Genomic DNA, 25,956 nt, shown 5'->3' on the forward strand with positions numbered 1-25,956 from the left:
AAATTAATAACTGAAGGAAATGCTCACAGGACTTACAAAAACAGGTAACAGACAAGAATATTATAAAATCATGAATCATTTAAAAATCTCAGAGTTAAGTGGATGATCTTCTCTGAACTTCTGTGTGGGCATGCCCTCTGCTGACCCACATTGTATGTTCTGATCCCCATTTTACTTGACTCTTCTCCATGTTTTCCCATAAATCCTCCACTGAGGAGCTGCTGTATTGGAAGATTTTTATGCTGTTTGTGTCCCCAGAGTTCATGTAGATTATTAAAAACATAGGAAATAAAGTCATTTCCACAGGAGACAGACTTACATTAAATGGACTTGAACTGAATAAACAATTATGCTAGACAAAGAACTTTTCAGGGGTGAAGTTTGGAAGGAGGTTACCGATGGAAAGAAATGGGATTTTATTTTACTCTTTGAAGTTGTAGGAACTGTGGTTGTGCTTAACTGTGCACCTAGCAATTGCTATTAATGAGGCACTGGACAAGTGGTTTGACTATCAGAATGAAAAAAACTGAAAACAATTTCAATCATATGCAAACTTGTTGAGCTTTACTTAAAGTAAATTAGATTATGAAAGCTACTTGACAATATCTGAGCACAAATCCAAAAAAGAAAAAGCATAGATAAATTTCTTAACAATGCAAAAACTTACATCTCTCTATATTAAATACATAAACAGCACTCATTAATGCAATACATACTTTATACTGACCTCTGCAGTCATTTTTTTAAAATCAAAGGCTGCACAAATATTTTAATGTGAGTTATTTCAATGGTTTATGTTAAACCCAGTTTTGATGTGAAACAAGTATATAAACTGACAGCTAAAGTACACATACACTATGACACCCAATGTACCTTAAAAAAAAGTTTTTTGAACACACAGCACAAGTGAATCTCTTGTAATGTCAGGTATAAAATGATGAACGAGGTAAAATTCCCATTTCCCATACTCTTCCTCCCCCTCACTCCCTAATTTTAGTATCCTTGTGCCATACTCCAAATCCTGTAGGGACTCAAACCCTCTAGTTATGGGCCTTGAATCTTTGGAAATTTTTCTTAAAAATAATTGTTTCATCATTTGGAAGAAACTGACACACAGTATACAGAATAACCTTCTATCTTCATGGATTTATTCCATTCTTTTTTATATCCAACTCTTCATTCTTACTACTTTTAGACATTAGACTCATTTACATTAGAAGATGGTTGAGAAAACCCAGTAACATTCAAGTAAAGCCCCCAGCAATGTATTTACCAGTAGTGAGCTTATTATTTCTTTTTTGTGTAAGGGCCATTTCTTGAAGGTCACATGATTAACTTTATAGAGTGTACAGTTGTTGACATCTGTACACCACTGAGGCTCCAATACTGCTTTCAGTACCAGTTCATAACAAATTTGACTATCCTTTACATGAACTCTTAGGTTCCTTAATACTCACAGACTCCAGGAGTTGGCCCTCCCCTAGAAATGGTTTCCATTTTCTGTTCTCCAAGGCACCATTACCAGCTCCCAGGACCAAAGTTAGGGAGCCTCTGTCATTAAAATTTTCATAAGAAAAAAAATTCTTTCCAAATAATTTTCCATGAAGTGCAAGGGTAAAACAGTGGATTCACTTTCAGCTGGTTCTCTTGAAGGAAAAAAAAAATTAAGAAGTCATATCTTATCCAAATAGACTGTTTCTCGTTTTCCTTGAAATACACATACTGCCACTGGATGAGGTCAAGTCTCATTTTAACAAAGTGCACTTTAAACTACATCACCTATGCTTAAACCAGGTATCATATTAAAACAAACTTGTTGAGTCTACCTAATGTTGAAAGCATTTTAGCAAAATGCATATATGTAGTCTTTTGTGAAGCCTGGTTGATTGTAAATGAGGCAGAACAAATATAAAAAGGAAATCATTATTGAAGTTACTGGCTATAGTTTCCCCAGAACCACTGGGGCTTAGGAAAGAGAGGTTTATTTATTTTTTTTTAAAACTGATCCAGGAGTTCTTCCTTTGGTGTAGTTCTTAAAGAAAGAATATAGCAGCAGAACAGGCCCAACCGTGCCTGGTCTTCCCTAAGAGAAGAAAAGTGAACCTAACTTGAAAAATAAGGTCATATCATTTCCTCTTTATCCTTTTCTCCTTTGAGAACAAATGCTTAACTCTAACTTTTGTTTTTTTTAGGCAGTTTGGATTAAGTGATTTGCCCAGGGTCACACAGCTAGTAAGTATCAAGTGTTTGGTTTGAGGCCAGATTGAACTCAGGGACTCCTGACTTCAGGGCCAGTGCTTTATCCACTGTGCCACCTAGCTGCCCCACAACCCTAACTTTTTATAGCAAACACATAAGGAACATCTCACTTACATTTTGGATGTTTCTAATAGTTTTTAAACTTTGTTTTGTTTCCCCCTTGGAAGAAAAAATCAGGGAACAAGGAATGACCATGTTTTTAAAGAACTATTTTCTCCAGATTTGCTAGACATTCTGTTTTTTAAGTGATTACATCATCTGATCTGTCACATATTTGTGCTGCTTCAAATTACAGAAATAGAGATTCAAAATAACCACACAGAAAAAATCTTGTTAAAATGTTTACAAGAAGCATGCCTCTAATAGGAAGGGTCCAGGGCCAAATGCTTCTGTGATTGCTGCATGTGTGAGTGTGTTTGTGTATGTGTCAGAGGGCAATGGTGAAAATTACTTTACTTCTGAATGTAGGCATTATTTTCAATTTTTAGGAAGCTAGCTGAAAGTGCATTGCAGGTATTAACATACCTATGAATTTCTATGTCTTTTAAAGCCATGATTACAATCCTCAAGAAAGGTGTACTATTGTGTATAAACACAGACACAGACACATATACACATACACATTCAAGACACTTACACACACTAGCTAGCCTTTGAAACCACAAGTCATGGCAAGACCCATTTCCTCTTCTGGCTTATAGAAATTTATGATCCTATGATAAGCTGCATCTCACTCCAACCTCAGAGAACAGCTTACCTCCAAGTGAAAAGCCCAGATCCCATGGCTAACTTTAATATTAACCAAAAAAGTTTAACTTAGGTATTCGCTTAAAGTTTATTAAAATGGAAAGGTTTTAAAATATAATACAAATACTTCTAAATTGAATATTCTTTAATTACAATTATATAAATATAGTTTGCCCTTTTGTTTTTTTTAAATATATTCTCATCCTACTTTAGTTTAATGGTAAGAAAAAAAAGACTGATCCAGAGAGCTATTTAGATTTTAAAAATCAACATATTTTCAATCAATGGACATGCAAATTCCACCTTCCCCTCAGCAGAAAAGCCTACTAAATTAGAAATGAGAGGAGTCTTCAGTTTAGAGAAAAAAAGAAATAAAAAGCAAAAATGTTTGGAAAAGTAATCAAATAACAAGTGATTTCCTTCCCCAGTATTTTAGGAATTTAATGTCAATCCTTCTGTACATAAATGCCTCTCCGCTGTTTATGGGCAAACTACGGAGGAAGCCAAAGTGAGAGTGAGAGGGCCAATGAAGGCCACAGCTCCTGCTTTAATTTCATATGAGTTTCTAGTCAAAACCCCAATGGGGCTCAGCTACTGAGTGAAAAGAACACTGCTGCCTAGGTCTGGGTCCTATCTTTGCTTCTTACTTACTGTATGACTTCAGACAAGCCACTTAACTCTGCAAAAACTCAGCTTCCTCATCAAATGAGGATGACGCTTAAGTTACCACTTCACAAATCCCTTTTGAAGATCTGGTGTGATAATGTAAATGACTGATTTGGTTTCTATATAAATGAGATTTTTTTTTTTTGGTCCAGACCTGTGACTTCATCCATTCGGGGAACTCCGAGTATGGAAATTCTCCCTTAATGCAGATCAGCAGCTCATTTGTAACTTTATCTTTGACTTGTGTGTGTGGGCTCTGTTAAGTGACTTGTCGATAGACACACAGCCAGCATGTATCAAAGGCAAGTTTTCCTGTCTTCAGTGCTGGCCCTCTAGCCATGGTGCCCAGCTACCTCTCATGGAAAACTACTGATCTATAATAGCATTTCAATGCATAGCATAATAGTAAGGTGTTGGATTGAATTTTGAAAAAATGAACTAATTTGTCCCACTTTTATTATGACTGTACATGCTATTATCTCAGATTCAAGCCCAGAAAACAAAGAGGAGTGCTAAAGAAGTTATTTTGCATCCCCAAGTTTATAAACTGGTAAGAAGTCATGGGTTTCCTGCTAATAAACAAATTTCTCAACAGTCCCTGAGATATTTGGCAGGCATGTCCACATCTTAATAGAGGTCCATTTCCTTTCTATAGCAAGATTTGTGTGCCAGGAGATACAAGTTCCTCCTTGAAGCAGGATTATTTCCTTGTATCGGCTTAATAAAAAAGTACTGAAGGCAACTGAATTGAAAATAACTTCCTCCTCCAGCAGCCAGAAAAGAAATGTGAAATAGGAAGATTCTCCATCTCAGGATAATCATCTGTCAGAGACGCTATCTTTAAGTTTTCAAATGAAAACGTCCTTCAGGTTTATTTTTTTTAAATGTTGAAATGAGCCTACAACAAATGAGTCAATATGAAGAGAGTTAGCCAACCCTATTGTCTTCATGGTTCTTCTCTTATTTCACTAAAGAAATGATTTACTCAATCTATCTCTTAGCTATTTGACTTCCACATCAAAAATCTTGGTGGCAACATTTCTGTGGTAAGCAGAACCAAAGGACTGGCTTGTCAACTCTTTCAACAGTTTGGGAGGAAGACTGTGCATACGTGTTGCACCTAGAAATGAGACAAGGCATTGGTACCCTAAACAAGAACTGAAAAATTACATGGGCTACTTCTCCACCAGAGGCTTAAGAGCATTTTTTTTTGGTGGGGGAGGGGACATGTGGCTTGATTTATCACAAGATAAATACCTATATTTCACAGACAGCAAGATTTTCTGACCTAAAACGATTAAAGTGTGCCTGGTTGCTGTCTACTTTGCCTATTCCTAGTCCTACTTGATCCCTATTCCTCACTTTTCATATTCTTTTTCTTTCTGTGAAGCCTTTGTTCACAATAGAAGAAGAGCTCTGTCATGGATTTCAATTTTGATCTCAAGTCTCTGTGTTAAATCCATTCCTTTAACTACAGTGCAGGAGGTCTTCTTCAGATGCATCCCCGGGGAAGGGTTTGTGGCATTCCGAGAAAGCACCAGAACCGTTTCTACCAGTCTGGATTTGCTGACATTGCTGCTCTTTTGTATCCATTGTTACTTCAACAAGAACGGTACATTTGAAGGGGGCTTGCTGAAGTTCAATTTTAACAACTTAACAACTTTGCACAACTCAAGATAATGAAACTCTAAGTACCTGATTTTCAGGGACAAATTAACTTTTTTAATTAAAAAAAAAATCTAGCTCCAATTCCACAAGCATCAAACACTCGCAAATAATAAAACATATTGCTACTTAAACTTCTAGCCATGTACCTAAAACAAAAATATAAGCTCTCTGTCCCCATTCACCTCCCTCTCCCATCTTCTACTTCTTAATTTTGCCTTTACTGTTGCCATAAAGCTGTACATCTCACTATGTGGGAGAAGAAAAAAATGACAAGTCAGGCCTCTAGGAAGTACATAGGCCTCTCTATACAATGTAGGCATGCCCAGGGGATATTGTGTATCAGAAATTTAAATGTCAACACTGTTCCTGTACAAGGTTGACTTTATTCAGCTTAGTTAACTTATTATGAGGAATAATCTGAGTACAACATTGAAAACAAAATAAAAAATCCAGAGGGCTTTTTATTCCTTGCCCATCTAGTATTACCATTTTGTTTCCAATGTTTTCTGCTTAGGCTGCCCAATTAGACCCCATTCACCCATACTGAAAAATATCTTGCCTGAAATTTACTCAATCTTATTGCACTTGTACAAGTAATGAGCCAAGTACAACTACTGCAACTAAGACATAATATTCACTGATACAATATGTTTTAACTAATTATATTTGCACACAGGCAACCAACATATTGTATTAAAGACATCTTGTTGAAAATGCAAAAATAGGAAATGTATTGTAGCTTAAAATAAATTACATAACCTATACAGTATATATATATTTAAAATAATATTTTATTTAGGTTTTGTCAGTTTTCAAGTGTTTTGAATAAGCCAAGAATTTAGTAAACTAAATGTGCCCAAAATTCAAAAAGAAAGAAATTTTTTTGAAACTTAGAAAAATATACTTTACTAAATTGATTCCAAATGCCTAATTTCAGGGAAGATCACATAGTGATTTTTAGTAATTTTATAAAGTGTCTTCTTTTTATTGTATGGCATGAAAGGGCTATATATCCTAGTGCTTTCCATGAGTTATAAGTACCACAAAGTTATAAGAATGGCAGAAAGATACAATAAACTATACCTAAAAAGTTATTAATACACCAATCTAGCACAAGATTGCTAGATTATGACCTAGATAAAGCTTTCAGTTCTCTTGAAGAAACCAAAACCAAAATCAGTTAGAATGCTCCATTCAACTACCTGTAGTGCCACCTTCAGGATAGGAGAATGAAAAGCAGGTAATGGCATGCAAAAAGACTTGAAATCTGGTAATGTGACATGACTAAAAAACACTGACGTATATACTAGGATATTAAAGAGACAAAACAAAACACAACCCTCTTTGAATCTCTTATGTAAAATGAAATACAACTGTTGAGTTATGATTCATTTTTGCTACCCCAGTGATCTCTCAGACTATAAAAAATTATTTCCATATTTCAATGAAGCCCATTCGCAATTCTCTTCCTTTGAACAGACTTTGACTCTTCCTGAATTTAGCCTCTTAACCCTCTGTATTTTAATAGTAGACAGTTTATAAATCCACGGGCAAGAGGAATACATTAGGCCACAAGGGTTATATCTGTTTATACAGCCACGTTATTGTCAAGCAAGTAAAAGAAAATTCAACTTTTAGATACTGTATTTTTCAACCTTGTGATCCTAAAAAAGAGGAAGAAAAAAACCAAGAAACCGGAGTTGAGTTCGTGGCCAAAGGGCACGAGTAGCCATGTAGCCAATGGCACAGAGACACACAGCAGGACTTTGGTTGACAAATGCAGATTGTCCAATGGAAGTGAAGGCTTCAACAATGGAGACAACTTCTACTATGATGCAGCCATGTCTCTTAGTTTTTTATGGTGCAGAAAAACTAATTCCATTTAAAAAAAAAAGAGAAAAAGAAAAGACCTCTCTTTAGGTCCCACATCAATGTGAGCATACCCAGTATGCTAGAGAATTTATCTGAAACCTTTTAAATCAAGGCCTCTTTCATTTAAAAAAAAATACACACAAACAAAAAAAAACCCCAAGATGAAAGAAGAAAAGATGCTAAAGTATTATTCCAACTGTCTCTGTGGTGTGGTGATCAGTCACATCATCTCATGTCTTTATTCATTCTCTTCTCTCATTTCTACGATGTCTGTAATTTCCTCTGTTGGAGGCATGTCAGTCATGGCGGAGTCTTCACCTTCTGTGGCTGACTCGTTTTCGGTTTTCTTTTTCTAGATCAAAGAAGAATTCATAAATACAAGGATACAGGCATAATCCAAAGGTCAATACAAGTTGACCCTGGAACAATGACCGTTCATAAGACAGAATATGCTACATAAAAATCTTAGGTGATTGTTTACTTATATCTTGATGGAGGGCATGCATATCATTTTGGCCAAAAATTCAGTTAATACCTGAAATATTTATTGAATATTTACTGTATATTTAACACTGGTAGGTGCAATGAGAGCTACAAGGTAGATACGACTCCTCTTCTTAAGAATATTACAGTTTTGTTAGTGAGGTTAAATATATAATCATCAAGCAATTAGAGTCCAACCTGTTGCAGGGCATTATTAAGTGACAAAATCCACATAACGACAAGTGGGATAGGAGGTTCAGGAAGCAGGCAGTTGTTGGGAAAAATTCAGAAAGTGGTCATTGTGCTTCACTTTGAAGGATGGCAAAAGTTTTATTACACACACACACACCCATTTTACTGTGACATTCTTTAAAGGCAAAGGTAGTTCAAGAGGTAAATAGAAGAATCCCTGAAGGTATGAAAAATAATTATTTCTTCAGGATTTCCTCAGTCTAATCCAATAAGCATTTTTTATTAAGCACATCTCGGGGGCACAGCGCTATTTAACGTGCTAGGTATACAAAGAAAAAATGAAAAATCAATCCCATCCTCAGAGAATTTATGTTCTGTTACTTAGATTCTGTGATTTCAGTCTGTTGTGGCAAAAGTAGCAAGACTACAGAAATCCTTTTAGGATGTTTCCACTAAAAGAACAAAAAAGTTAACAGTTATAATACGTTACTTCCAAAATTTCTGGTCCTGCTTGTTTTGTTTTAGGCAGAGAACCATTTTTTTTTTGTTATTAAGACCTAAACATCAAATGACATTATGGCTTTGAAAATGTTTTTCAAATGTAGTAAGTGAATTTGCTTTTGTGGTAAGGAAGTCAAATAGAAAGTTACGTAGGGAATCGGGCAATCAATCAGTAAACATTTATTAAGCACACACTTTGTGTCAGGAATTGTGCTAGCACTGAAGATATACATACAAGCTCTCAAGGAGTTTGTATTTAACTTGTGGGGTACATGTTCACAGACAGGTAAATACAAGGCCAATATTTAAAAAATATTTTTTGGGGGTACTAGGTGGCACATTGGTTGGAGTAGGCCCAAAGTCATGAAGACCTGAGTTCAAATCTGTCTTCAGACACTTACAAGCTGTGTGACCTTGGGCAAGTCACTTAACCTCTATTTGTCTCAATTTCCTCAACTGTAAAATGGGGATGATAATAATAGCACCTACCTCCCCAGGATTGCTGTGAGGATCAATGATCAAGTAAAGCACTTAGCATAGTGTATGGCACATAGCAGGCACTTAAGAAATGCTAGTTTCCTTTCTGCCTATCTACTAACAATGGTGGAATGGGCAAATGAGAATAATTTGTTCCAATGGCCATGAAGATAGCTGAAGCTGACACTGTGGAGTGCTTAGAATCTGGTCAGGCATTGGAGATGCCAAGGTCCTCCACTGCATTCTGGGCCATCACCAGTTGTCTTAACATTTGTCCTTCCACTGGATTTTGATGACTCAGGAAAAGAAAGTGAGGCCAATAAATCTGCACAACTCTGTATCCCTTCAGTCCAATTTACAGGCACGTCAAGATGTCACCTGTGATGTCACTGCTCCTCTTCGAACATGAAGGAACAATGCCACCACCAACACCAACAGACAGAACAAGAAGCGCTTCTTGAAGAAGAAAGTAAGTCCTTGAGCTGAGCCCTGAAGGGAGCTGGGGGTCCCCAGAGGCAGAGGGGAGGAAGGAGCACATGCCAGCACGAGGAAGGCAGAGATATGAAAGGATACTTCACGTATGACAAACAAGCAGGTCATTTTGGCTGGAAGGTACAGGGTGTGAGGGGAGATTTTAAACAGCAGCAACAATTCTCTCCAAAGATTTTCTAATGATACTGATTTCATAAGGATGACTGTGAAGTGGGCTTGAAAAGAATATACCAAATAGTCCTAATTTAGCATCAGCTATGGCATTGACGTAGTTTTCCTGTTGCCTTCGTATCCCCAGCACCTATCCCAGGGCCCACTAAGTTCTCAATAAATGCTTGTTGGTTGATTGAGTATTCATGGAGTGACTGTCTGCTGAGGCTAATCAACATCTTACCTGTTTTCTATAGACATAACAAGCTGCTATTGCAACCATGGTAGATTCTCCCACGAAACCAGCTAGGAGTGACCCCACTCCTAGGGTAGCTCCATGAACCCTGAGAATAAGAGAAAAATGTATCCTTAAAAAATATAACCCCAAACCATGGCACAAATAAAAAAGTACACCGAGCACAAAAGAAATGCTACCGCAAATATTTTAAATCATCTAAGGTTAAAGTTGAGAATGAGAAGAGAGTCCTGATATTTAATGACAGAGCTTGCATTCTAAAACTAGTAACTTGCTGTGAAACTTTGTATTTCCTACCTGTGGAGTTTTTCACTACAGGGGAAACACAGCTGTGCAAATCTTCTGCTGCTTGGTAATTAGTGATCGTTATCCCCATTAATCAGAAATGACCGTAACCCTCCTCTGATCTGAGTTTTGCTGGTTCAAAGGCAGTAAACAACAAGCCAGTTCTAGTTCTAAATCCAGACACACTGGAGACTTGTATGTGAAAACACAGATCTTAAGCTCTAGATGTCACACTTTTGAAGGAAATGAGGACCATGTCCCTAATGGCATCCTGTACAGAAGTCAGAAAAGCTACTTACCCCATATAAGGCAGGACTACAAGACTAGTGATGAGGACGATGATGCGCAGCACGGAGCTGGGGGCCAATACAAAGGTCTTCTTCAGTGTCATCAGCCAACCCGTCAAGTGCGCTCTTACCGTGACTGCTCAGAGAGAGCGGAAAAGGGCATCAAGTGATAGCCTTTCTCAGGACTCCTTTGCCCCCACTTCTGCTAGGGGCTTTCAGGGTCCTCCATATTCAGACAAGTCCAGATTACAATATGTTTGGAGGCTACTTTCTTCCCTAATAGATTATTTATGAAGGCTTCTAGGCTGAGGCAAAGGGGTAGTCAAGTCTTAAGGGGCTGGTTGGTAGCACCCCACATGTATTAAACATATCTCTGCTTGGTTTCCTGGCCCACTGTTGCTTAATTTTCTTGTTTAGGTTCACTTGAAGGAATTTTAATAGGAACCTAAGTTCCTTGCAATAAAATAGCAATAACAAAACAAATCTTAATGAAATACTTTGCTTAGTACCCCGTCCTCTCGAATGCATATCTTACTCATCCAATCTTGTGTTCCATTTGCAGTTCTTATTGTCCTACAAAACTGGCAGACTTTTTATTTCCCCAAACCAAGCACTTCCTCATCTTGTCTCCACACTCTGTTCCAATGTTCTTCATCTTCCTTCCCGTCAGTCTGTCCAGTCCTACCCCCACCCCCATGACACATAGGTCATGTCTTTCCTCTGCCTGCAGCTCCCTTGGTCCACTGACTTCCATGTCAATATCCCCTTTCTCTGAAGTTCTGTAACATGCATTGTCTGCAGAATTTGTTTTGGTCCCAAATAATATGCTTCTTTGTAGGGTATATTTCCTGTGTGCTGATCTTATCACCCTAATTAGACCCTAAGCTCCAGGTAGGGTCAAGGATCACGTGTTATGCTTCTTTTAGAGCTCTCAGACTGCCTAGGTATGAGTTAGGTACTCAAAAAACACATGCTGACTGTTACACAAGGGACTCTTGCTTAATGAAAGATCAAACTGATTTTTCTTAGTAAGGAAAGCCCAGAATGTCTGTTTATTCCATCTGGAACCTCCCTTAAAGTTTTGCATTTTGAAGGGACTTAAAGAGGACAGCATGCTTGCATCTTTTGAAAAGTAGCAGCCAGCTACAGTTAAACAAGTGACAATGGGCCTGAGCCTCTGCTGAGCCAGCATCAGGCAAACAAACACTGGAGGAAAAAGTACTCTCTGTTGGGGGAGGAAATCTAATTTCTAGGGCACAGTTCATGGAAAGAGAAAATTTATCGGCTGTATTCCCGTGAAACTATGTGTGTTAACTTCCCACTGGAGAGGCCAGTTAACTTTTATAGTTCATTTTACTTTTTTAGTAAAAAATAGTTTTGTCTGGTTAAGGAAGTGACAAACCACATGTTAATTTGATTAGCCACAACATGAGGAAGGAAACACAGAATTTTACAGCTACAAGGAACTTTAAAGATCATCTAGTTCAATCTCCTTCATTTTAGGGAAGAGAAAACAAAGGCCCAGAAAGATACAATTCCTGTTTTTAGACAAGAAATATTCTTCTAAACTGCAGACACACAGATGCCTCATTGCTTTTGGGACCAGTCACTACAATGCTGGGCCTTCTTTACAAACCTATCTCACACACAAGGCCAGGACAAGTTTTATTTCATGCGAATACAGCCAGCTCCTACTCTGGCTACTTCACAATTCAATATTTGTTCAGTGAACCCTGATCAATACGGGTCTGGTTCTTCCATAAATCTGCATTTACCTGCTCATTGGACAGTTTCTGCTGATGCCCAAGAAAACGAAAGCAGCAGCATGTGCAGAGGCTTGTTGCTGTGGTCTAGGAAGTCGCTGAGTCTAAAAGCGGCCATGACTTGGAAATTCTGTCTCAACTGCTCTACCCTGTTCTTACTGTACTGTGGGCAAATAATGACAAAATGTATTTTGTACTTTTTTAATCACTCTGGAACATTTCTCAACCTGTAGATTCTTTGCTATCTTTTGGCATTTCAGTGCCCTAATTTTCCAATTGTTTTAAACTATCATTATTTTCCTTCTTAGTATTCCAGGTCACACCCTCAAGTTTCTTCCCCAGCCCTGCTAGTAAAGCCAACCATCCTTCTTCTGACCCTCATTTTATTGCCTCTGTTGTCTTTTAAACTGCCACCTGTGTTTATCTCAAATGACACAGCACATGCAAAGTACATAAAGTTCTATATTATTATTAGTACTACTTTCTTGATTTTTTACATCTTTTTTTTTCTTTCCTCTATCAAATCTCCTTGTAAAAATGTAGTTTCGATAAACTATTTACTCCCAAATAAGAAGACCAAAGGGAAAGGCAATCAGGAAGTTTTACCTGGAACTGGGAAGAAGGAGAAAATGCGCAAAGGAATAACACAGAGTTCTGCAAAGGCAAAGTCCACTCCGATGATGTCAATCAAAATCTTCTCTGAAACGTTGGGGGTCCAAAACATCACAAAGCAGAGCTAGAAGGAAATAAAAGCTATTAAACAATCATGAAAGCAGATTCCAAATCATTAGTGAGAGAAACGTAAATTAAAATAAATGAGGTTATATTTCACAACCAAACTGGCAGAGATGGCAATGATAAAAATGGTAAATTTTGGAGAAGCTGTGAGGAAAAACAGCCACAGTAATGTGCTATGAATTGGTCCAATTGTTCTGGGAAACAATCTCAAATTACACTAAAAAAAATCCCCATTAAATTGCATATATCCTTTGACACAGCAATTCTAGCACTAGGAATGTGTCACAAGGAGGTCATACACAGAAGGAAAAGTTTCATATATATCAGCACACACATAATTGCATTTTTTTTCTTTTGGTAGTAGCAAAGAAATGGAAAAAAAGGGGTTTGGCAAAGTGAATAAACATTTATTAATAAGTACCTACTCAACACTTTACAAATATTATCTCAGTTGATCCTCATAACAACCTTGAAAAGTAGTTATCCATCAATTAGGATACAGCTGAACAAATTATGGTCTAGAAGTATAATGGAATATTATTGTACCATAAGAAAAAATAAACATGAAGAAGTGGGAGAAATTTGAAAAGGCTTGTATGAACTAAAGCTGAACAAAGTAAGCAGAACTAGAACAACGTATATGACCATCTCAGTAATGCAGAGGAAAACACACTGATAGACTCCAGTGGTCAATCATGATGTCAGAGGACTTAATGGTGGAGCATTCATTCCTTCTGCCTATCTGCAGAGCTGTAGTTGACAAGACACATTGACAGACATAGTCATTATGCCGATTCGTCTTACTAGACTACTCATTTATTATAGGGGAGCTAAGGGGTCATTAGGAAGAGACAATGATGTAAAGAAAAAGAATATCAATAAAATACATTAATAAGAAAAAAGAAGGAATAGCTAAAGATAAGGAGGAAACACATTTTAAACCTGTACAGGGACACCTTGAAATTCTTATGGAGGCTGACACCAGAGAGGATTTCATATAACTCACTTGATACCAACTTATCAGGCCTGCCTGGGAAGGTATTCCTTTTTAATTAATTAATCAATTAATTAATTGATTAATTTTTAGTTTTCAACATTCCCTTTTATAAGATTCTGAGTTCTAAGTTTTCACCCCTCCCTTCCCCACCCCCTCCCCAAGACAGCATGCAATCTGATATAGGCTATATGTGTATGACCACATTATACATATTTCTACATTAGTCATGTTATAAAAGAATAATCAGAACAAAAGGGAAAAACCATTAGAAAGAAAAAAGAAAAACAACAACAACAAAAAACAAGCAAATAGTATGCTTCCATCTGCGTTCAGACTCCATAGTTCTTTCCATCATGAGTCTTTTGGAATTGTCTTAGATCATAGCATTGTTCAGAAAAGCCAAGTCTAAGAAAAGCTTAAGTCTAAGTCATTGCACAATGTTGCTGTTACTATATAGTGTTCTCCTGGTTCTGCTCACCTCACTCAGTTATCACAGTTATCAGTTCACGAAAGTTGTTCACGGTTTTTCTGAAATCTGCCTGCTCACCATTTCTTATGGAACAACGGTATTCCTTTACATTTACACACCACAATCTGTTCAGCCATTTCCTGATTGATGGGTATCCCCTCAATTTTCAATTCTTTGCCACCACAAAAAGAGCTGCCATAAATGTTTTTGTACATGTGGGTCCTTTTCCAACTTTTTAATGATCTCTTTGGGATACAGACCTAGTAGTGGTATTGCTGGATCAAAGGGTATGCACAATTTTATAGCCCTTTGGTCATAGTTCCAAACTGTTCTCCAGAATGGCTGGATCAGCTCACAACTCCACCAACAATGCATTAGTGTTCCACAGTTTTTCCACATTTTCTCCAACATTTATCATTTTCCTGTTTTGTCATGTTAGCCATTCTGATAGGTGTGACATGGTACCTCAGAATCATTTTGATTTGCATTTCTCTAATCAATAGTGATTTAGAGCATTTTTTCATATGACTACAGATAGCTTTAATTTCTTCATCTGAAAACCACCTGTTCATATCCTTTGACCATTTATCAATTGGGGAATGACCTGTATTCTTACAGATTTGACTCAGTTCTCTACATATTTTGGAAATGAGGCTTTATCAGAGACACTAGCTATAAATATTGTTTCCCAGCTTTTTGCCTCTCTTCTAATCTTGGTTGCATTGGCTTTGTGCAAAAACTTTTTAATTTAATGTAATCAAAATTATCCATTTTGCATTTCATAATATTCTCTATCTCTTGTTTGGTCATAAATTCTTTCATTCTCCATAGATCTGACAGGTAAACTATTCCTTGCTCTCCTTGTTTGCTTATAGTTTCACTCTTTATGTCTAAATCGTGTACCCATTTTGACGTGATCTTGGTATACAGTATAAAATGGTGGTCGATGCCTAGTTTCTGCCACACTGTTTTCCAGTTTTCCCAGCAGTTTTTGTTAAATATTGAGTTCTTGTCCCAGAAGCTACAGTCTTTGGGTTTATCAAATAGTAGATACTATAGTCATTGACTACTGTGTCTTGTGTACCTAACCTATTCTACTGATCCACCACTCTACTTCTTAGTCAGTACCAAGTAGTTATGATGATTGCTGCTTCATAACACAGTTATGACACCTTTCTTTGCATTTCTTTTTATTAATTGGGAAGGTATTCTTGAATGGTTTCTTGTAGATTCCACAATCATCCTCTAACTACCAATCATTTTGTTTCAGATAGGCAAGGTGGTACAGTGGAATGAGCAACTGATTTGGCATCAGAAGATTGGGTCCAAATCCCACATCTGACACACTGCCTGTGTGACCCTGGGCAAGTCACTTCACATCTAGACCTCCCTTTCCTCATCTGAGGGACCTGAGGTCCCTTTCAGCTCCAGATATATAGTGCTATGAGCCATAACAAACAGAATGGAATGAAAGTTTCTTATGGGGATGGACTGTCCTGTTTGTCATTATATCTCTGGCACCTGGCACAGAGTGAACACTTACTGAATGATTGAATGAATGAATGAATGAACAGTGGTGAACTTAGCAGACCTTGCAATTGGAATACTATCCATACTGCTGCCATCATCACTCTACTTTCCCATATTCAGTGGCAGGAAATGAGCAATTGATTCTGTGGTAGAATATATGAAATCACTTAGAATTCTCTATTGCCAAGAGGTCTGCAGGTACTGCAGCTATATTGATTTATATCCCTTCAGTGATACCTCAGTCTGCAAGGAACTTTGAGAACACAGCAGTCCTGGGAAACCTTAAGAGAAGTGTCAGCAAGGAGCAGATGGACAGAGGCCACAGGGTCAATTGGAGAAAGAAATATCCACTTACACTGCCACTTACTAGCTGTGTGATCCTTGGCCAGTCACTTAACCCTTTTGAGCCCAAACTATAAGATTGTAAGACAGGGTTAATAACACCTGTGTCTTATACTTTAGGTGGTTACTCTGTAAAGTGTAGACTATGGTTCAACTGGAAGGTCCTGCTAATAAAATATGGGACCGGGGGGGGGGTGGGTGGGAAGGGATAACATGTTCTTGTTAAAAACCCCACTGCATTTTAGAAGGATTTCTCGGCTCAACATTAACATGCTTGTTGAGAGATTGAGGAAGTTTGGGGTTTTTACTAACTTTTTACCTAAAATGACTTAAATTTAAAAATCACATTTTCATCCACAAGCTTTTGGGGAAACCAAAACCAAGCACTATATTAGACATTCAATGACATCATAATAATACTTATGCATGTATGTTACTTTATGTTTCTCCAAGTCTTTCACACTCTTATTGAGGTCATAAGACCTGAAACCAAGTAAGAAAGCAAAGTCAAGCGTGTTATTAGTGAAATAGTTCTGGTCTGGTGCATCAAAAATGATTCCTTCTGGTGGGTAGAGACTACCCTACCTAATTATCAGGCTTCCAGAGGCTGGTATAAAAGGCACAGTAGAGGTTAGAATAATTCTCTGTTTATTAATCTGGGAGCCAGGAGATCCACCATGGTCCTAGGTTGACCTATGGATAGTCAGACTTTTCCAGGTCATGATCTCTTCAGGCCTCAGGCTTCTTCATGAAGAAATATGGTTACTAGCACTACCTGCCTCCAGCACTTAGCACAGTGCCTGGCACACAGCAGGAGCTTAATAAATATTTGTTGACTGACAAATTACATAGGGATATTATGGCATTTCATTAAAAAAACTATGAAAACAAATATCTTCATGAAAGTGCTTTGAAGGAAATCTGTATTTGTCATGTCTAACACTGCAAATTGACAGGACCCTTCACCAGAGATATCCTGTGTGAGAAACAGTAAAAATGCTTGTTTACACATTAATAATATAAGTACAAAGCAGAATATAATGAAGAGGTTTCCCTCTCCCCAGTTTATCCAAGCACTGTACCTATTTGGCACTTGGGCAGTATCAACACCTCCCCCAATGTAGTATACTCCTCGGCCTAATACCTTTTTCCTCCTCACTAACTGTCCTGGGCCAAATGGACACAGCCATTGTTACTCTACCCACTCCCAGAGTTCCTTTTCTAACATTATCTGGTTCCTCAATAACAGGGACCTTCTTCCTTAGCCACATTACACTTAGGGGACCTCCTGGGGATCGCCCAAGAGTGGTGGAGGAAATGAAAGCACGGCTTCTGGCTAACTTATATCTTCCCTCTTGACCTCCCTCTTGGCAATATGTCTACCTAACTTCTAGTGAGAAGGAAGGTCACACAAGGACACTTCCACTAACTCTCAGGCAAAGTCAACTAAGAAAGTAGTTTTGCACTTTTTCTTCTGACTTGCTTTGGGGCCTTGGGTAAATGATTCATTTGCCTAATACTTCAAGTTTCCCATTTCTATTGCAAGGTTTCCTGGTCTCTCAGACTAAAAGTAACATGTGGATTTTTTTGTCTTTTTCCAAGGCCGGTATCTGCTTTGCTACTCATGAGCTTCTGAAGTATTCTGGTAATTAAAAAAAAATAAAATTAAAAATAAAAAATTAAATTAAAAAAAGAATAAAGAAAAGTCAAGGGACTTTCAACTGGCTTGGAGAGTGAAAAGGGGAATATAATCATAAAGCACAACAAATATACTTAAATAAGTACAAATACCTTTTGTGGTTATTTTGTCTACTCAGACACCAGCAAAAGATTCACTACTTAAAAAATAAGGAAAGTCTTTTAAGGATTTAAAAATGGTAATGATCTTATTTTGAAAGAATTTAGGTGGGTTAGAGAGAATCACCACTGAATACTTTTTAAAAAAACATACTGTTTCATCTAAATGGGCAACAGAGTTTTCTGTCGTGTTTTTTTCAACATGTGGAAAGTATGTCATATTGCTATTCAAATGTGACAAATGAGGGTAATTTAACACTCAGGCTTGATGCAAAGTACATCTTTGACGTGAAAGGAAAAGCACTTCCACAAATCTAGCAAATTAGCACAAGGACTTTGTCATCTATACGTGTGTGGCCGTGTCACTGGTCACACCCTATGGGTACTGATGCTCTCTCAGAATGCTGAGACATCACCAGCACAGGACTTGCTCGGCTGATTCCATTCTGGCAAGGACCAAAACCTCTCCACTATTGCTTTGGGCTGGATCCAAAATATTTTCCATAGACCAGTGATCCTCTAAAGTATTCCAGACAGGTGAGGATTGCCCCAGAGACTGGATTCAATTAGTGACACTCAGATTCTATGAATTGTGGGATTTGGACAATCTCAACCATGATTGGCATGACATATATATTAGCCTTCCAGGGAAACTTGGGGAAGCTGAACAATCATTAACATGTCTTTATTATTCTGTAGCTAGCAGCTTTGCAGTGAATAAGGGAGTGCTCCAGGATTAATGCTTCAACAGGCTTTCATGCCTACAATGGTTTGCAGGTTTTGATAGACTAGGGTGACAGGCAGGCCTAACTGTATTTTACAAGTATTTAAGTCAATTCTTCTCTCCTCAATGATGTTTTCACATGAGGGAGTCTAACTGGAAGCATTATTGCTTTATAAGAGATGGATGGTGGCTCAAACTTTAGAGGAAAACACACAGAGTCAAGATTCAAGACACAATGATAACATTACTAACAACATGGAGCCAAAAATAATTTTTAGAAATTAAAAAGCAAAAAAGGGGGTTAAACTTGACAATGTATCACAAGACCTCAGAAAAGGAATCTTAAAAATTTAAATGTTGCAATAAGTACCATTAAGACCTTGATGATAGTGTTATACTAGGCATAACTCCAGGAATGCTCTAGGAATAGAGTTAGAGAGAGAGAGACAATTTCAACACTTTGCTCAGGGAAACATGGTGTGACTCATGGTCGCTGTTATACCCACCTTGGCAAACATCAGTGAGGGCACAGGAAACACAGGGGGTTAGGAGGAAGCTTCATGGGGTTATTCTGGCCTCATTGTTCAATATTCCATTCACACAATTCCATGCCTTTGTCCCATGGTAAGTAATATGATATTACAAAGACACCCAGGTCATTACTAGGCAAGTTCTCAGAATGTAACCTAATTGCCCAATCATGGATTTGTGTCATAGAGATATGTACTCTGAATCCTCATCCAAACAATTCCAAAGTACAGCTAGAGCTGTTACTATTTTGTTACTACAAAACCTGACAGAAAGATCTACTTCAGGCAAGCCTATGCTGAAAAATATACCAATTTCATGTAAAAGCACAAACAAAACTTCTTTTTTAAAAAATCTCTAACTCCTCAATTTGACTCCTGGCTTCAGTGGGAATACACTGGCTATCATCATTATAAGATTATAATTACAATTATCTTTATGTGAATTTTGCAGTTACCAAAAACAGCATAGTTCTTTATTTTTAAAAGCTCCTAGAGAAGAACACGTGATTTTTTTTTTAGTGACAAAATTGACCATTGAAGCCCGATTAAAACCACTAGACCAAAAAGGGCAGACTTTTAGTCTACCTGCCAACAGAGTCTCCATGTGTTTAAATATATTCATGATAGGGACTGGACCTGTGATTTCAATGATATAGGGAATTCCCAGGTGAGGAAATTATCTCTGCCAAAAGAGATGCCATCTTTGACTCCTCAATCACCCCCCACCCCCATCGAATCTAAGTCCTGTCAATTCTGCCTTCCTCACATCTCTCATGTATGCTCCCTTCTCTCCTCTGACACTGCCACCGTACCTGGATTGGGTCCTCATCACTTCACATGCCTCAAGTATCTCTCCACCTAGTCCATTCTTTACTCAGCTGTCAAACTGATTTCCCATCCCTTGTTTAATCAGTGTCAGTGGCTTTTTCTTACCTCCAGAATCACATATAAAATCTTCTTTTTGGCTTTTAAGGTCCTTCATAATCTGGTCCCTTTCTATCTTTCCCATTTTCTTCCACCCAACGCACCCTAACATGCTTTTAGGACCAGGGATACTGGGCTCTTTGTTGTTCCTCAAACACAAAACTCCATCTCCTGACTGGGTATCGTCACTGACTATCCCCCATGATTGGAATTGTCTCTCTCCTCCTTTCTGCCTTTTAGCTGCCCTGGCTTCCTTCAAATCTCTGCTAAAATTCTACCTTCTTCAAGAAGCATTTCCCATTCCTCCTTAAGCTCAGTGCTTTGTCTCCTAGATGATGTCCAGTTTATCCTTTATATATCTAGGATGTATCTTGTCTATATCACATTTACATGTTGTTTCCCTCATTAGACTGTGAGCTCCAGGAAAGGAAGGTCTATTTCTTTGCCTTGTTTTGTATCACTAGGACTTAACACAGTACTTGGAACACAGCAGGTACTTAATAAATGCTTGATGATTTCCTTCTCTCTAATTTACACTTAAAACAGAGACCCCTTTGGAAGTCTGATGAAGCCTGTGGATCCCATCTCAGAATAATGCTTTTAAATAATTGAAGCAAATGATAAATTTCACTTGGAGGCTATTTCATTTATTTATTTTAAAATACGATTTTTTTTCCCCATTCAAGTTCATATAACCCCTGAAATCTATCTATGGATTTCTTAGAAGTTGGTGGATCCCAGGTAAACAACCCCTGCCTCAGAGAAGTTAAATAATTTAGAGAGGCTCACAGATCTAGTATGTATCACAGGCATGGCTTGAATCAAGGTTTTTGTGGCTTTGGGTTAAACTCATGCTCTCTTCTCATTTTAAAATATGATATCCAAGGAAACTGTGGTCTTTACAAAGTCAGTCTCATTAAACAGTGATCAGACAACCATTAATTTCCCCAGCAAAAGGTCAGTTCAGTTTTCTTATCCAAGCACAATGCCTAGCACACAGTAGGTACTTAGTAAATATTGACTGACTGCCGGATCTTTTTAACTGGATTTTTTTTTTTTGCAAAATAACTAAGGGATTCTGGTAAGAGTCAAGATTCATTGTTTTTTTCCCCTCTCCTAATGGAGTTTAAAACTTCTATCCACCTACAGATCTCAGGGCCCAAGTCCGATTTGTTGAGATTCTTATGTGCCAAGGACTTGGGCTACTTGCTACATCCCCGCCCTCCAAAAAGCAAAGGTGCTGAACTCTTCTATTGGCAGATCACACAAGAAGGATACTAAAGCTTCCGTCGGTGATTTCTAAATGCCATAGATTGATTCTCAGGTCATCGGCAGAGAGGTGTTTCATGATCACTGTTGACAGAGACGGAGCTGATGTGACAGGCGTGCGCGTTGGCAAACATCCTTTGAGGGCCTGCTTCTACCATCAGGTCCACAGGCTTCAATACGGGAACCCGTACTGCTGTGATTCTGAAAGGGTCTCCGAGTCTCCCGTCTTCATCTTTCAGGTTATAACCTTCTGCTCTCTTATCTCGTTCACTGATTTTCCATAATTTAATAGTTTTATCGTTGGTAGACAGCAGGAAGTGAGCAGCGTTCTGCTGCGGCAACCACCTAATCTTATTAATTTTTCCCTCAATTTCTAGGCTTTTCAGATAGTCAAATTCAGGTTCGTGACTTTGAAAGGTACTGCAAACATTATATTCGCCCCTAGGATGAGGACGGCTTTTATTAGGAAACTGCAGACCGAGCCTCATGTCCCAGGCCGAGCAGCTTCAAGACCAGCTTGTTCGTTCTGAAACATAACCACTCTGCCGCCCTTGTCTCCAGCTGCATGATCACCAGAGTCATTACATTCGACAGTGGAAATGGTTATCAGCTTCGGCCACGTCCTCGTCGATGGCGACCTTCCCCTGCGAGAAGCACCGCTGCCGCCCACGCCGCCGGCTCCTGCCTGGCTGCCAGGCCGGCCCCGGCAGCTCCGCCCACGCCTCAGCGCCGCCATGGGCCCAGCGCCGCCTCCCCCCCGCAAAGTGGCGCCCTGACCTGACTGTCTGATCTGAGCCCCAAGAAGAGAAAACGCCCCAGAAGCTAACACCAGGATGACCCTGCAGTCTTTAAATGCTGCTAGGACCCAATGACATTAACACTTTCCTATCTAGAATGCAATGAATACATTTTATTTCACAGAGCTATGGCAGCATTACAATTTCTAGAGCCCAAGTGGCAAGACTGCTATTCCATTATCTCATTAGAGGGTGATGATCAAAAGATGGCGCGAGGGGGAGCTAGGTGGCAGGGTGGATAGAGTACTGGCCTTGGATTCAGGAGGCCCTGAGTTCAAATTCAATCTCACACACATAACACGTATTAGCTGTGTGATCTTGAGCAAGACTTAACCCCACTGCCTAGCTAAAAAAAAAAAATGGTAAGAGCAACCTGGTTCTCTTTAATCGGACAAGTTGCGATGCTTTTTCTGAGGCCCAGCTATATTGGTTTTAAAATGCCTCTAATAAGAATTGGAGTTTACAACAAAATTTGTAATTCTGAATTTATCTATCTTCAGGAGATTGCTCACTGTTCATTTTTTTAGCAGCCAGATTTACTACCTTTATTGTACTCAGTTGAGGATTGCTCTTCATATACAAACTATAAACTACTGTAAAGGTCAAGTTAAGTATGAAACACAGTAGTTTATATCCCATTAATTAATAACCATAAGATGATGAAATAAAATTTTCTAAGCAATTGTAAATATAGTAAATTTCATATATAGCCTCATCTGGACATGTGTGTATGCAAGATTTTCACCCATGTTACAGGAGATTTATATTATATTACATTATGAAGGGTTTTGTTTTTTTTTTTTTTGGTTACCATAAAGGATGGTTATAGTGCAAAGAGTGCTGGATTTACAGTTCAGAGACTTTTCAAATCTTGACACTAATGCTTACTAGGGTGACCATGGGCACATCACTAAACCTCTCAGTGCTTCACCTAATTCCCTAAGATTAGGTTTTAGAACAGGTGCACATTTGCATCAGCCAGGAGGAGGGGAGGGAGGGGGAGTTTCTTCACCATACATTAACGAACCATAGGTCCAGATTCTTCTCCCCTCCCCCACTGCATATTGGTTATGTTAGGGCATAAGATTTGACCTCTTCTAACCAGATCTGTATAGGTAATGAACAATGTAACTGTAAGGATTTTATAGAACATTAAAGTAAAAAAAATATGGAACGCAGGCATCAAATTCACCTTGCTAGTAAGCCACTAAAACACACTACATCCAGGCCTAGATTCCACATCCTGAAAGGTCAAATACTTTTATACATGTTTTAGAAAAGCTAAAAACAAAAAAAAGTAGATGATTAGAAAGATCTGCAAATAAGAAGCAAGGTCTGCCCACCTAACAAAACTCTTTGGCATCCCAAAGTTCTCAAGGGAGCTACACGTTTAATCTTGTAGTATCCAGTCTCCTACGAGGCATCCTGCAAATGTGTCATTGACAGGACTGGATGAGAGGATGCAGTTTTACCAGGATAGCCAGATGTTTCAGCAGCTTAAAGTGAGCTACACCTCGAATCTTATAGCACCCCAACTTCTGCGGACATCATGCAAAATGTATGTCTTTGGCTGGAGGAGTGGGAACACATAAATGACTGTGTCATCACCACAACTGGGATGCTTAGCTATAGTTTAAAAAAGGAATTTTAACACATTTTTTATATATATATATATATATATATATATATATATATATATATATATATATATATATATATATATATATATATATATATATGGATGATTATACTTTTGGCTACTTCATCACGGTTTTTCCAATGTGAATAATCAAGACTAGTAAATGAAGTGTGCTGTCCTTATGAAGCCTGTTGTGGGTAGAGATACATACCACTAGTCAGTCAACAAGCATTTATTAAGCAATTACTAGGTGATTAATGCACTATGTTAAGCACTGGAGATACAAAGAAAGGCAAAAACTCAGTCCCTACTATCAAGGAGCTCCTGTTCTAATGGAGGAGGCAAAATGCAATATCCATCCATATCTATACACATGGATAAGATACATATAAATGGAAGAGAATCTGAGTGGGAGGATACTAGCAGTGGGAGGCTGGGGAATGGGGTGACTTGGAAAGGCCTTCTGCAGAAGTTGTCAAACCTATGGAGAGAACAATTTATGAATAAACAAGAGATAGAGAGCAAAGTTAGGTGTAAAGTAGATAATTTTGATTACAATGAATTAAAAAGTTTTTGTACAAAAAAAGCAAATGCAGCCAAGATCAGAAGGAAAGCAGAAAATCTGGAAAAAAAATTTAGACAGTTTTTCAGACAAAAGTCTCATATCTCAAATATATAAGGAACTTTGTCAAATCTATAAGAATATGAGTCATTCCCTAACTGATAAATGGTCAAAGGATATGAATAGTTTTCCAAGGAAGAAATAAAAATAATTTATATATGAAAAAATGCTCTAAATCATTATTGATTAGAGAAATGCAAATTAAAACAACCTTGAGACATCATTTTACACCGACCTGACTGGCTAAAATGATTGAAGCAGAAAGTGACAAATGTTGGAGGGGATGTGAAAAAATTGGGACACTAATTCATTGTTTGTGGCATCGTGAACTGATCCAATCATTTTGGAGAGCAATCTGGAATTATGCCCAAAGAGTTAGTAAACTTCCTGTATAGGCCCTATATCTTTTGATCCAGCAATACCACTACTAGGTTTATTTCCAAAGATGATTAGGGAAAAAGGAAAAAAACCTACATATTCTAAAAATGTTTATAGCAGCTCTCTTCATGGTGGCAAAGAACTGAAGATTTGAGTGGAATCTTGAAGAAGGCCAAGAGGTGGTGGTAAGGAGGGAGAACACTCTAGGCAGCTAGCTGGCACAGTGCTGTACTTGGAGCTAGGCAGACCTGAGTTCGAATCCTGCCCCAGATACTTGCCTCTTTGTGCCTCAGTTCTTTCCTCTCTAAAATGAGGAATATGAGCATCTATCTCACAGGGTCACTGTGAAAATCACATGAGACAACAAGATAAACAGCTTTGCAAACCATAAAGCTCTATATAAATGCTAGGTATTCCAGGCACGGGGGGGCATCCTCTCCAGGGAACAGCAAGAAGGTGTGTGCTACTGGATGGTAGAGTATGTGGAAGGCAGGAAAATGCAAAAAGATTAGAAGTGTAGGAAGGGACCAGATGGTGGAGAGCTTTAAAAGCCAAATAGGATTTTATTTTTGATCCTAAAGGCAGGGAGCCACTGGGTTTATTGAGTGGGGGGGGGACATCATCAGATCCATGCTTTACCAAGATCGTTGTAACTTAGTGGAGGATGGACTGGAGTGGGGAGAGACTTGAGAAGGGAGTCCAATTAGACATCAACTGCACTGGTCCAAGCAAGAGGTGGCAAGGGCTTGTACTACAGTGTACTATGTGAATGAAAGAAGGGAATATATATAGGAGAGAGGTTGGGACAGACATGACAAGATGACAACAGATGGATATGTGGGGTGAGTGTGAGTGTGCTGGGGATGCCCCTAGGTTGTGAGCCTAGGTAAGTGGGAGGATGCTGCTGTCCTCAGCACTAATAGGTTGTGTGTGGTTTGTCCTTCGTCCTCCAAGAGGACAGTTTGGAGGGAGGAAGGTTTTGGGGAGGGACAGCCAGTTCTGTTTTGGCCATGTTGTGTTTAAGATATCTAAAGGACATGCATTTTGAGATGTGACAGTAGCTCAGGACAGAGGTTAATGCTGGACAATTAGATCTGAGAAT

At 38.4% G+C, this 25,956-nt stretch overlaps 1 protein-coding gene across 3 annotated transcripts in view; it reads right to left on the reverse strand.

Annotated features, from left to right (window-relative positions):
• Positions 1-542: 542 nt before the first annotated feature.
• ANKH (ANKH inorganic pyrophosphate transport regulator) overlaps positions 543-25,956 on the reverse strand; it is a 165,364-nt gene continuing 139,950 nt past the window's right edge. For all 3 annotated transcript variants that reach the window (XM_021008625.2, XM_078153319.1, XM_078153320.1), the window contains 4 exons: positions 12,705-12,834; positions 10,348-10,471; positions 9,752-9,851; positions 543-7,564 (listed from right to left, as the gene is read on the reverse strand). In XM_021008625.2, coding sequence (XP_020864284.1) covers positions 7,451-7,564; positions 9,752-9,851; positions 10,348-10,471; positions 12,705-12,834 — 468 coding nt within the window. In that variant the 3' untranslated portion in view covers positions 543-7,450. The remainder of the gene's footprint in view (positions 7,565-9,751; positions 9,852-10,347; positions 10,472-12,704; positions 12,835-25,956) is intronic.

The sequence above is a fragment of the Phascolarctos cinereus genome, unplaced genomic scaffold, assembly GCF_003287225.1.
Source record: "Phascolarctos cinereus isolate Bilbo 61053 unplaced genomic scaffold, phaCin_HiC Scaffold_4;HRSCAF=312, whole genome shotgun sequence".
Lineage (NCBI taxonomy): Eukaryota > Metazoa > Chordata > Mammalia > Diprotodontia > Phascolarctidae > Phascolarctos > Phascolarctos cinereus.